The sequence below is a fragment of the Chelon labrosus genome (assembly GCF_963514085.1).
Source record: "Chelon labrosus genome assembly, chromosome: 1".
Lineage (NCBI taxonomy): Eukaryota > Metazoa > Chordata > Actinopteri > Mugiliformes > Mugilidae > Chelon > Chelon labrosus.
This window is the reverse complement of record NC_140337.1, coordinates 28,603,182-28,616,461: the sequence shown is the minus strand read 5'-3', so window position 1 is coordinate 28,616,461 and position 13,280 is coordinate 28,603,182. Positions and strand designations below refer to the sequence as shown.

The following is a 13,280-nucleotide window of genomic DNA, read 5'->3' as shown; positions in this document are numbered from 1 at the left end:
ACGTTTACATGATCACACTGATAAACAGTGTTGGGAACGTTACTTTAAAAAAGTAACTAGTTATAGTTACTCACTACTTGTTCCAAAAAGTAACTGAGTTAGTAACTGAATTACTCTATAATAAAAGTAACTCATTACCAGGGAAAGTAACTATTTGCGTTACTGTTAAAAAAAAAAAAGTTGCTATATGTCAAATAATTTGGATTTTTTGAGCAGTTTTCACAAGTCAGTTGAAATTGGTAGAACAGACAGGTGTTTGTACATAACTTTCGATATTTATATATATTTTTTTATATTTATTTTATATATATATATATAATATATATATATTATTTATATATATAATATTTATACATATAATATTTATATTTCGATAGGGTTTAGACGGCGAGCTATCGTCTGTGGTGGAGGTATCGGTGTTTTTGGCCACTAGCTTTGTAGATGCGTGTCGTTGTGTGATGCTTCATTAAATTAGAGTTGCTTACATGCACGTTCCTCCCTTTGACCACAATGATTTTTTTTATTTATTGAAGTAGTGCTTATATCTCCACCTTGAAAATGCCAAATTTTCATCGGATTGCTCCTGACTCGCCATCTCTGTTGCTTCATCGAATCTCTGTTTAGCTGTTGTGTGTGTGTGTGGCGCGTGTGCTGGCATGTGTGTAAAAACACTGGCTCTGATTGGCTACCATGAAACATGACTCTGCCTTAGCCAATCATAATCGCTTACCTCGTTATTAACCCACCTCCTCACTAGCGGTGAGCCAGGGGTGCGTTCGGATTACAGTTTATTCAATCAATGCATAGTAACGCACCGCATTTAACGTCCAGTAACGTTAACGGCGTTGTAACGACGGGAAAAGTAATTAGTTAGATTACCCCGTTACTGAAAAAATAACGGCGTTACCTAACGCCGTTCTTTTAAACGGCGTTATTCCAAACACTGCTGATAAATGACAATAATTTTGGGTCAAGTGACTCAAGTGACTCTTATAAACCTGGCTCATATCAGTGACTTAGAATGATCCGAATCCCTCAAAAGATCCGGGTTTTACACTAATAGCGCCGAGGTTCAGGAGCATAAATCAGATTAACCGAGTATGATAAATATGGATTGAAGTTAAGCTTTTTTTTATTTTTAATTTTTTTAAATAAATACAAAAAGGACTCAAAAAGACATTGAGTATTTTATTTGAAAGTAAGCTTCAATCCAAAATATTTTTGTTGCACGTGTAGATATAATTGATGAAAATACCTGAGGAGTTAATCATAGTTTAATAACATGGTGTGATAATTACTGTTACAAAATGTATAGTAGTTAAGAGTGTGTTCTGCTTAATGTATTTTACCACAGAATATTCCAGGCCGTGCAGGAACAGAAGAATGTCAGTAACAGATAAAAGAAGGGGATGCAGCAGGTCGAGATGACCAACGCTAGATTAACCGCATGCCCATATAAGGGAAGATAGTGTGTTCTTTGTTAAGGTTGTTGTGTGCAGGCACTCACTCAAGGAGATGGAGCGAGGATGGAGTCAGATGTTATGGGCGTGAGCAGCAGGTGAAGAGGAGAGACGGAGTCAGATTACGAGCAAATCAGAAGACAACACACCCAAGTTCGCCTGCATCCTACACAACTTTCTGTAGTAGTATATTAGAACTGGGTCAGGGAAAGAAAGGTAGTCAGACTTCATGAACTGACACGACTTTGTTGTTTGTCAGGGACAGGAAGATTTGGCCCAGAGCTCTGTAAGCTTACTTCTTTGTGTTGCTTTTATTAAATTACTCAAACTGAGAAATAGAAACGTGCAGTGTCGTCCATTAAACGAACGCGCGGAGAAGAGGAACGAGGTCATAAAGGGATTGTTAACGGTCTTCTCCAACACACGGAGAAATGTAATTTTGTTTTCTCTGTAGCAGTTCATTGACTTCATATATTCAACACACCATAGTTTGTTCATACATGGCGTATAGGTAAAAAACGTTATATGCTGTGTTATCTTTATTTTAAATGTCAAAGGGTTTTGCGTCTCCCGGAGTTTTCTTTTCCGTGGGAAACGGGTCCAGATGGCTCTTCGAGTGGTTAAGGTTGCTGACCCCTGGGTTAGAAGAATGCACTGAAATTCTGCCAAGGACCTTCCTGTTACAGCTGCTGTGCAGACCAGACACTAAAAGACGAGGACTGACATACTTTTGCACATATAGTACAAATGATGAATTTTCTTTAATAAATAAATGCACAAGTATACTATTTCTGTTTCATTTGTTTGACTGGGCTCTCTTTGTAACTGAGTCATTGTCGCTTCGAGTCATTTTTATGCAGAAATGTAGACAATTCTGACAGGCGCAAAAACTTTTAAGCAGCACTGTATTACACAAATAGTTCTTAGAGGTTTTACGGCATTGGCTTCAAATCAAGTGACCCAAGGAACTGAGCATGAAGGAATGGAAATTAATGGAAATCAGTTCAGCCAGTAAAAGGTTAAAACACCTCGTAACCTGAGAACTCGTTTTGATTTGTGAAAACTCCCTCACAACACGAGGCAGAGCTGGTGCTTTAGAGATGTGTCATAGGGCGTGACTCTCGCTGGCTGGAGGGACACCAGAGAGGAAGAAATATTTATCAGTCGCCCCAGTGGGAGATGAAAGGCTTATTACTGGAAATCCTTTGGTTGCTGTTGGCATGAAACAAGTTCAGTAAAGAATAAAAGAGTCCTCTTTTATTCTCTGAACTGGTAATGCACAAACCCAGCATTAAGAAGAATAAGAATAAGAATAAGAAAACCTTTATTTGTCCCTCAATGGGGAAATTGCAGTTTGCAACAGCATGCAAAGATGACAGAGATAGAACAGATAATAGACATATTGCACAAACTGGTGTTACTACACCATAAGGTGTAACAATATTGCACATATTAGGAGTGCTCGCCGTGGAGCCTAACTTACTTAAGCCTATCTTTCCTTCACACATGGAGGGTGAAGCAGTCTGTCACTGAAGCTGCTCCTCAGCTCCGCCAGGTCACCGGGCAGGGGGCGGGACTCATTGTCCAGCATGGAGGACAGTTCAGCCTGGAATCTCCCGTCACCCACCTCCCCCACCGAGTCCGAGGGGCAGCCCAGGACAGAGCTGGACTTCCTGATGATCTTATCCAGCTTCTTCCTTTCCCTCTCTGCTACACCACTGCTCCAGCAGACCACTCCGTACAGGATGGCTGACGCCACCACAGCCTGCAGAGTGCGGCCAGCTTGAACGTCTTATATGGCAGCAATCTCACCTTGCCCATGGTAACGGAGGGGAGAACAGCGCTGAGAAGTGAAGCGTCTCTTCTTTTCCCGATGTTGTTTTCCTGCTCTGCATTCACGGCGGGTCCCACAAAGTATCTCCGTGGGGATCTCATGTCTGTCCCCAGGGAACATTGTTGTCAAAAACATTTGGCCATGGCGTGACTCCCAATAAAAAACCAAAACCCAAAAAGTGCAGTGCTGTCTGAAAAAGTATACAAAATTATATACAAAAGTAATCTCCACAAAAAGTGAAGCAACAAGTGAATTAAATTCGAAAAAAATAAATATTTTTTTTGTGGGCGCCTTTCAGAGCACACAGTCACCTTACATGAAACATCATAAAACTGTCATGGTTCTGGTTTTGTGATTCCTGTGTTCATGATTTGAGTTTCATTCATGTTTCATGTTTTCCAGTCTCCTGTTTTATTTTGTGAAGTTCTTGGTTTCCTGTCTTGTGTATCTTCCAGCCTTTGTAATTGTCTGCCCCGCCCTGATAGGTTTCACCCGTGTCTCCTCTGCTCTTGTGTGTGTGTGTGTCTATATAGTCTTGCTTTTCCCTTTGTCCTCTGTCACGTTATACTGTTTTTCATTGTTTCTCTGTTCCCAGTGTTCTTGATCTCTAGTCATGTGATGTTAAGTTTTTTTGTGTTTTTGAAAGTTTTGAATTTTGTTTTTGCAAGACAACGAGAACCAAGAACACAAGTGGTTCTACAAAAGAACGGTTAAAGAAGAACAAGATGAATGTTTAGGAACGGCCAAGTCAAAGTCCTGACCTTAATCCAATAGAAATGTTGTGGAAGGACCTGAAGCAAGCAGTTGATGTGAGGAAACCCACCAACATCCACTGCAGGTCTGTCATCTACAGGAAACCCAAGTGTTTTGTCAGTTATTGGGTGCTATTTGTTTCTGACTGTGAACTTTTAATAATCCCTGAGTGGATAAACAGTAACTGATTAAATAATCATGTTTTGTTCAATATCAGGTCCTGAATATGATTAAACCCAGAACAGAACAGTTCAGGAGTAGTGTGCATGTAAATAAAGGCTGTGGGTCAGCACCATGTAAGTCTGACCTCAACCACAATCTTTAAAAATGTAGTAGCTTGTCTCCAAAGATGAAGTTGCATATAGTTCAGACAGAAAGATGATAAAACTCTACGTGTTCAATAATAACACAGAGAAGAAATTCATCCTGATCACGTCTGACGTTCACTCTGTTTTCAGTTAAAGACAGATCCAGGGTTTGACTCAAAACATTTTTAATGTTGATATTTCACAAAAATCACCCTAAAAAATTCTCCCACCACATGATTCATTAAAAACACATTTTATAAACTGCTTATGACAATAGAGAAAGTAAAAAAATATGATAATGACAACAGATTTAAAAGGAAATAAAAAGTTTAAATGAAACAAATACGTTTAAAATGTAATAATATTTTCACATTACATTTGATCCTTCATTCATTATTAGAGGACGTCACGGACTGATAAAATGAGTAAACACACACAGACAAATGAGTAAAATAGCAACACACTACAATCAAAAATCTGAGTAGTTGTTTATTTCATATTAAAGCTTAAAAAAACATAACAGATAACCCTGGATATCTGTAAACAGTAACAGAAAACAACCTCCTCCACTGCTCCCTGAGTTAACACCTGTCTCTCATTGTAGAGTGACACATCAACACCAATAAGTACGGTGGTAGTGTAAAGTTCAATCAGAGAGAGATTAATACTAAGGTCTGTCCACACAACAGAACAACACACCCATGATGTATTGCCTCCATTGTACCAACTCAAACAAACTCCTGCACACGTACTCATTCATGTAATTATCCTGTCAGATTGGATTATCAACTGTTAGCACCTCAGATAGTTTCACTTGTAACAGCAGCCACTCTTAATGATTGACTCCAGTCCCAGTGATGCACCTATTAGGCCTTTCAGCCAGCAGGCACCATGGCAGGAGAAACTGGATTGTTCTCAGTGTTATCATCAATCACTAAAAAATGCAGATACAGTAGAAAAAAAAAATAAAAATCATTAAAAAAACTTTTCTTTTTGAGTACATTTAAAATGAACGAACTTGCTTGGCATCAAGACCAGACAGAAGCGATCAGATATTCACCACACAGCAGAAACTAACTCAGTGCAGTCATTCAAATACTTCAAATAAAAATTTAACTTTATCTCCTACGTCTCTATTTTTACAGTGCTCTTCAGATCAGTCACACTGGGACGGTTACTAGGCTTGGGTATCGAGAATCGAGAATCGATTGGAGCCGGGACTAGCTTAGCGATTTTCCCGGAATCGTTCAAAAGTTTAATTTTCGATTCCTAGTTTCGATTCTCAGTCCGCCGACCGGAAGAAGAAACCGCTGAACACCAACGAAGAAGCGTCCACCGGAAGTGTTGGCTTAACCGAATGTCTATGGTCGAACATGGATAGCGTGCGTCGGAGGTCGAAAGTGTGGCTTCACTTTTGTAAACAGAACGAAATCTCGGAAAAATGCAACATTTGCGACAAGATTGTTTCGTGCATAGGAGGGTGCACGTCGAACATGATAAAGCACCTCCGAATTCATGGAGTAGAAATAAATGACGCGCTCCGCCGACCGTCCTCCGCTGCATCCGCCAACCGTCGTCCGCAGCGGAGGTTAGTAAAACAATACATATACATTAAATAATATGTCTTAAAAAACAATACATATACATTAAATACTATGTCTTAAAAAACAATACATATACATTAAATACTATGTCTTGCGCCAACATTGAGGCAGCTAACAAATTAGCCCACGTATAGAGGTCATAAAAAGGAAAAAGTTCATAGAATTAAAATTGATGGAGAAGGTCAGACTATTTCCTTCAGAAAGACCGTTGGCTAGCTAGTGTAGAATGTAATAAACTAGGTAGAGAGAGAGTCTCACGTTGACAACGCAACAGCGTGTCGTTTATTCATTCCTACTTTAACGATATCAAAACAAACCTGACGCTGCCCATGATAACAACAAACCAGCAGCGTGTTCTTAAAGAGACAGCGTCCCTAAAGCACGGAACGAGGTGAATTATGTCCATAGTGTCCACTACACTAGCTCATTTAAAATATCCTAAACTTTTTTTGACCCTGCCTCTTAAAAGAATCGGAATCGAGAATCGTTAGGAACCGGAATCGAAACAAGGAATCGGAATCGGAATCGGAATCGTTCAAATTCAAACGATACCCAACCCTAACGGTTACTGTAAGCGGTTAGAGATCACTGTCAATAAACAAAGACTTCAGAATAGAGTCAGGCTATTTAGACGTGCCTCAGTTTTGTAGTCTGAAGTGAGAGTCAAGCTTTGTTGTCAAACCAGTTCAGGCTGGAGTGATGCCCAGTGTGCCCAGCTTGTTCAAGCATGTAAACTGTTGGCTCAATGAACTCATAGTAGTAATAACAAACAGAAGCTTAAACGATTCATGAATGTAAATCAAAAACATCTTGACTCAGATTATCTTCCTCTGCTTCACTTTCTCTCAGGGTCTCCCCTCCAAACTTTAAAAGGCAGCAGCACAACCAGTTTACTTCAGCATTCATTCTAACCCGTCCTAAACCTAAACTGTTCCTCACCATCTTATCCTGGCCCTAGCTTGGGGACGACCCTGAATGTAGTCTCTAGTGGTAACGGCTGAAACATCCTCTGATCCTGGGGATCACTACAACTGATGATGTGTTCCACAACTTGTGGTTTCTAAATCTGAGTAACCAAACTAACTCCCCCGCTCTTTAACCAGACCCACCAGATTGGTCTTTCAATTTGTTTAACTTTGTCTACCTTTAAAAGGATCCACATGCAAGCTGATGACTCTTGAGTGACATGTGCTGGCCCATGCATGTTCCATCGATTATATAATTTCAAACCCCAAACTTAAAAACTCGTAAACCTTATTTGGTCTTTGTTCACATTAGATATTCCACCTTTCCACAGTGTGTCTCCAGACTTAGTCACAGCTGGACAATTCATTCTGCAGCTTTTCAACCTCGAAATTCTGATGAGTAACGATTTATTGTATCTCCCTGCTTATTTCAGTAGGCTCAAAAATATAGGCAGGCTGATCACATGAGGATAGTGAAAGGCAGCAGCTTGGTGTGTGCTGGCTGGTGAGACTGGAGGCAGCCTTGATTCCACTGTTTCAAACCACAAAACACCTACAGCACTAATGGGACGGCTCTTGATGTCTGATGTCTGTGTCGTCCATAAGATAATCTTGTAGGGGTATTTCCTCACGTCGCCTGCATTGGCATTTAAATCACGCCTTGTCGCCCTTGTGTTGAAAAGAAGAGAAAACAAAGAAGCCACAAGACTGACGGTCAGAACTGGGATCTGATTTTATACTTCACACAGACTTTGATCAAACTGAAGTGCTGCTAAGAGCTGACTAACTACACTGAAAACGGCAAAACTTCATTTTTTCCACCTTCCTGCATCCAACCAAATGTTAACGTCATCATGGCTGTAACTGAGGAAACTGAGCTGAATAATCAGATTACTGTGGATGGATGTTTCACATACTGTACATTATGTTTAATGTCAACATGAGTGGAAGAAAAAATGGGCAACTTACCTTTACATTTTTTGACAATGATGAAAACAACAGCAACAACAGCAACACCACCAACAACAGCAGCAGGTATTATCCAAATGTTGTCATCTGGAACAATGTAAGAGATACTGCGTTGAGTCCAGGGAGATGAAACAAGCTGCAGATTTTAAGTATTTCTAAGCTTCCATTTATCATATTGACACTTTTTACTATTGACAAACTATTAATACACTTTCTATTTCTCACTCTTTTTCTTGAGCTGTCAGACATACATAATCTGATATCTTATAATAATGTATCTGAACAACTGCAAGTACTGTAATCTGTGTTTTTCTGGAACAATTTAGAAGGTACTTACCATTATTTGATGAGTTGGATGGAGGTGTTGGAGTTACCTTAACAGTGCCCTTATTTTCTGTTGACACAATAAGCATCACATTTACTTAGTAGAGACACTCATTTCCCTTTATTTTTGCTCCATTGCCTAGAAGTTGTTCTCATATAATTCACCTGTGATTAAAATTCCAGACTGCTATTAAGGGTATTGGTTACATTTAGGTTTGACCAGAGAGAAATTACAGCACGTTCATAGTTCCTTCATGTTAGTGCACCATAATGTTTGGGGCTGAGGTTTGTCTAATGGCTTCATTAGTGCAGGTTTAATAAGGCCACACTCAAGGCACAACCAGTGTTATGACACTGTTATGAGCATGTGTTACTGCCAGTCCACATGTGTCCTCCTCCGACTTAAGCTAAGAGTTTGCACTGTAAGATTATTCTCTATATAATTTCAGTAGGTTTTGAAAAAAAAAAAAACAACATATCGTTATTGTAGATTTAACTTTGTATATCAGCAGGTAAATGATTACAGCCCCAAACACACTCCTAAAGCAACAAAGGGAGCCCTCAAAGCCAGATATGGCTAATTTCATCATGTCCAAAACACTATTTAAATCATCAGGAAGATGCTGCAGTAGAGGTCTAACATCCTTGCTACTTCCCAAACATGGAAATGAAATAACTACACAAAATGGCAAAATTTCTTAACACGGACAAATAAGTGAAACATGATTGTTTAAACAGGAGTATAACAACACATGAAAACATATTTACCTTGTTGGGTCTGTTTTTTGGTGTCTTTTGGATGTACAACTATAGAAGAAAAAAAAGGGGGTCGTTATTGTACAACCAAGTACTGTTTTTAAAATGATAAACTATTATGTTGGTGCCTGAATTTCATATACACACACATAGAATGCTGCTTAAAAAATTGTCATGCCCCTCAGATTTTTCTACAGTTATGCATAAAACTAATTCAAAACATCAGCTGAAGCCCTGAGAGTAGAAATATTTTACTACAAAAGGAAGACACATAATAGTGAAATAGGTCACAAAGGGACCCAGGGTAACTTCTAACCAGCTAAAGGCCTCTCTCACATCTGGACCAGGATGACTTGTCATCATTGATGGACCAATTAATTCTGAATTCTACCAGTGAACTCTAAAAGAAAATGTCAGGACATCTGTCCATGAGCTGAATGTGAAGAGAAACTGGGTCATGCAGCAAGACAACGAGAACCAAGAACACAAGTGGTTCTACAAAAGAACGGTTAAAGAAGAACAAGATGAATGTTTAGGAACAGCCAAGTCAAAGTCCTGACCTTAATCCAATAGAAATGTTGTGGAAGGACCTGAAGCAAGCAGTTGATGTGAGGAAACCCACCAACATCTCAGAACTGACTCAGTGGCGACTCCAGAGATTTTCTGTTGCAGGTGCTATGGGGATGCTCAACACTTAAGAGGAGGTGCTTAAAATTTTGGTGCGTTTCATTATGGAGGTTGCATCGGAACACCCTTAGTATATATACACACACGTACACGCCCGCATTAACTATATTATACATATGAATATATGTAAAAGTATTCAACACAAGTAGGATTGCCAACTCCCTGAAAAATAAATAAGGGACACCTCATTGTCAGGGCCGGCCGATCTGGTTGCCTTCACCCATGCTGGCGTGGTGAAAATTTTTAGCCCTTATTTGTGTGTGTGAAATTATATTTTAACTATTTGACTCGAACCTGAATTTAATTAGATGCATATTTCTGAGTGATATGAACAAATGGAAAACAAATTATTATTCAACAATTTATTTTTAAAATAACATAAAATAAAATAAATAGCGTTCTTAAAACCTGTCCTGCTGCGGATTCCTGCTGTCATCTCATTGGTCACAGAGCAGGAGACGTCCTGGGAATAAGTTTACCGTAAATGTTCATATAAAGTGCACTATTTTGGATTCTCACGGTAGTACGGGACAAAGTGCGTCCCGTTCAGCTGAATCAGCTGAAGTTTTTCAAGGGACGGTTGGCAACCCTAAATACAAGGGCTATACATACAACATACATAAGCTTGCCAATGTAAACCTCTGAAAATAATATTTCACACAATTCTGTCACAGTTGAGGCCTGAATACAACGGAGCAGCAAACAGCAGCAACAGACATGCTTCGGACTAAAATGCTCCGATAACTAACTCACACAGCCAATTACCAACAAGTCTAATGATGGATAATTGCTAATATCACCTGCAGCACAAACCGGAACATTAGCATCCTCAATGGAAAGGTTCACAGTGCGCTGCGCCCATTGGCCAAAGAAGATCACCTGTTTGGGCCTGTTGTTTTTTTGTTTGTTTTTTTTTAGACTAAATTTTTTTAATTATTATTTAATTCACATTTTTAAACCATGTGAAAAAAGACTATTCAAATATGACGTTAAAATATAAATATAAAAAAATCACAGACATTTCTTGGGGGTGCTGGGCGGGTGCTATGACTATTATAGCGGGAGCTACAGCACCACCTAGCTCCTCCCTGGCGCCGCCACTGTGTAGACCACTGATCAGCAGTTACCAGAAACATTTAGTTACGAGGTCACAGCAGATACTGGAGACAAGGAGACACTGACTTTTACACCTCACTGATATGAACAAATGATTCATTTTCTTCAATAAACATCCACAAGTATAATATTTCATTATTTTGAGTGGGTACTCTTTGTCTACTCTCAGGACTGAAAATCTAGCAATGGGTTGAGTCATTTTTACGCAGAAAAGTAGAAAATTCTGAGAAGCCCAAGTTTTTTAAGTGGTACTGTGCATATATATATGTATATGTGTGTGTGTGTGTGTGTGTTTGTATATATTTATATAATAAAATTGTTTGCTTACCAAGCTCCCAACATTGGCCAAAGCAATCCTCCTTATGACATAATTTATACTTCCCTTTATATAATTCTGTCACTTTCAGAAACTTGATTTGTCCATTGCTGAAAGTTATATTGATGTTGCTTGCTTGACCTTCATTTGTGGGCGTAAACCGTCCTTTAGAATAAGAGTACAAATCGATTCCATCTTTGTCCACATGCCATTGCTTAGCCATATTGTTGCCAGTAACATCATATGGAAGCTGTACCTCATCGCCAATATTTGCCTCTAATGGAGAACAGTTTTTATTGTCATCTGCAAGTTTACAAAAGGTAGACCTGGTTAGTTTTCATTAATGGAGAAACACAGTCTATGCATACACCCAAATATATGGATATTTACATAAATGCTCCCACTTGTCATTTTTCAATATAGAAATAATAATAAAAAAGTTTTATTGAAACAAGGAAATTAAATAAATTTATTAAATAAATTAAATTAGTTAAAATGAGACAAGTGGGAGCATTTCAGAAGTCAAAATAAGTAAATTAAACACATTTATATAAAATAATTATATGCATTTACATGAGATAAATACATTTAAGTGAGACAAGTCGGAATACTTCAAAACGTTAAATAAGGAAATGAATTAAATTGGAGGTAGGCCTTTTAAGCAGCGGTTTGTACGCACTTTAAAGCTGCCCACTTGCGATCTCATAGCCCAGATCGGAGGTCTGGACAGGCCCTTAGTTTCATTTTGAAAATGTCTCACACACTCTCGCATGAGAGTTACCATTTCGTGCCTTTCAAATTATAAGGTTTGATTTCTTGAGGAGAATAATAAACGTTTTCCGGTAGTTGGGACACTGGCTGCTTAATCGTTTCACTTTCTGAACCGCCGGATAGTCAAAAAATAAATAAACTAGACAACAAGGAAACACTGATACAAGTCTAGATTATTACCAAACTGCTTCTCCTCACCTGGATCTGTGGGCGTTATCTGAAGACAAAAGATGAACATCATAATCGTGACAGCCATTATCCTGCAGTAAACGCGTTCTTTCGTGATCAAAGTTCCAATCAGGGAGAGGCTAATGAATAAGTACCTCTGCATATGGCTGCCCCCATAGACACCGGCTGGACTTTGCCGCCCTCTGCTGGATGCTCGTGTAACATACATCTGGGTTATGTGCGACGTTTTCCCTTCTACTTCAATCATCCACAAGGGAAATATTGGAAGTAGTGTGGGATGAATGACGTCCTGTAGCATTGACTGTTGGAGAATGAGCTCCACTGTCCCTCCCTCAGTGAGACAAACGTCTCCAACTCTCTGCTCACATGTTTCCATTTTTCTTCTTCACATCAGCTTTAATTTCCTGGTTTGTATTTTATGAACTGTTCAAACTGGTCTTAAGTGCGGCCCAGGCTCATTCCACTAAGACCCTGTGGTGTAAGTTACAGGGCGTTCATTTTACTTAAACATCTTTGAGGAGACTTTGAGCAACACTACACTGAAGTCTTGTGCCAGATTCCACATTGAAGGATTGTCACTCATACCCTGTCACTGAAAGAGTAAGTCCTTGTGCTGTCCTTTTAAGGCTGCCAATTGTCTGTTGGTATACTTTTCTACTGAAAGTTGATCATTCTGTCTGTGATTGCCTCTTCCATGATAAAATGAAGGCCAGCTCCTTCCTGACTGGAGTCAAACATCCTGAACAACTCACCCTCTTCTCTGAGACTGTTAGACCTTTGTTAGCTCCTTCAACCAGATGTCAGAATCTTTAACATCAACATTACTGCTTCCTCCACAACTAAAGGTCCATCCTCTGGACATTATATCTGCTTGTATCTCAGATATTTTATTATATATTGTATGTATGTTTAATTATCATTTGATTCTGTGCAGTAACGTTATTTCATAAGTGCAATACATGTATCTCAGGTTTTTCTTACTTCTTGTTTAATTTCTGAGCAATATTTGCTTTCTTGAGATCAATACTCCTGCCTGAGCTCTGATTATTCATAATATTCTACTTACTTCACTTTGGTTGTATATTGTTACCAACATGTCGCCAGTTAAATTTGGCACAGCGACAAAATGCTGGTCTTTCATGTGTAGTCCATGAAAGACCAGATTAGACTTTGTCAAAAAAAAGGAAGAAAAGGGTTCTACTACTGTTTACTGATCATGTGGCGGAAA

General features: G+C 39.0%; 1 protein-coding gene across 1 annotated transcript; it reads right to left on the bottom strand.

Annotated features, from left to right (window-relative positions):
- Nucleotides 1-4,347: 4,347 nt before the first annotated feature.
- Nucleotides 4,348-12,135, bottom strand: LOC311494030 (uncharacterized protein). Its single transcript, XM_084552872.1, has 6 exons — nt 12,062-12,135; nt 11,105-11,395; nt 8,986-9,024; nt 8,231-8,287; nt 7,894-7,980; nt 4,348-7,593 (listed from the first exon to the last, which is right to left on the bottom strand). The coding sequence occupies exons 1-6, from the start codon at nt 12,117-12,119 to the stop codon at nt 7,574-7,576; spliced, it is 552 nt and encodes a 183-aa protein (XP_084408998.1). The 5' UTR covers nt 12,120-12,135; the 3' UTR covers nt 4,348-7,573.
- Between the last annotated feature and the right edge of the window lie 1,145 nt (nt 12,136-13,280).

Excerpts from the sequence above, each read along its gene's own strand:
- LOC311494030 (XM_084552872.1), bottom strand. The coding sequence starts at position 12,119 with ATGGCTGTCACGATTATGATGTTCATCTTTTGTCTTCAGATAACGCCC. Across the intron at positions 8,288-8,985 it reads CAAAAAACAGACCCAACAAG|AAAATAAGGGCACTGTTAAG; the intron begins GTAAATATGTTT and ends TTGTGTCAACAG. Across the intron at positions 7,981-8,230 it reads ATCCAACTCATCAAATAATG|ATGACAACATTTGGATAATA; the intron begins GTAAGTACCTTC and ends ACATTGTTCCAG.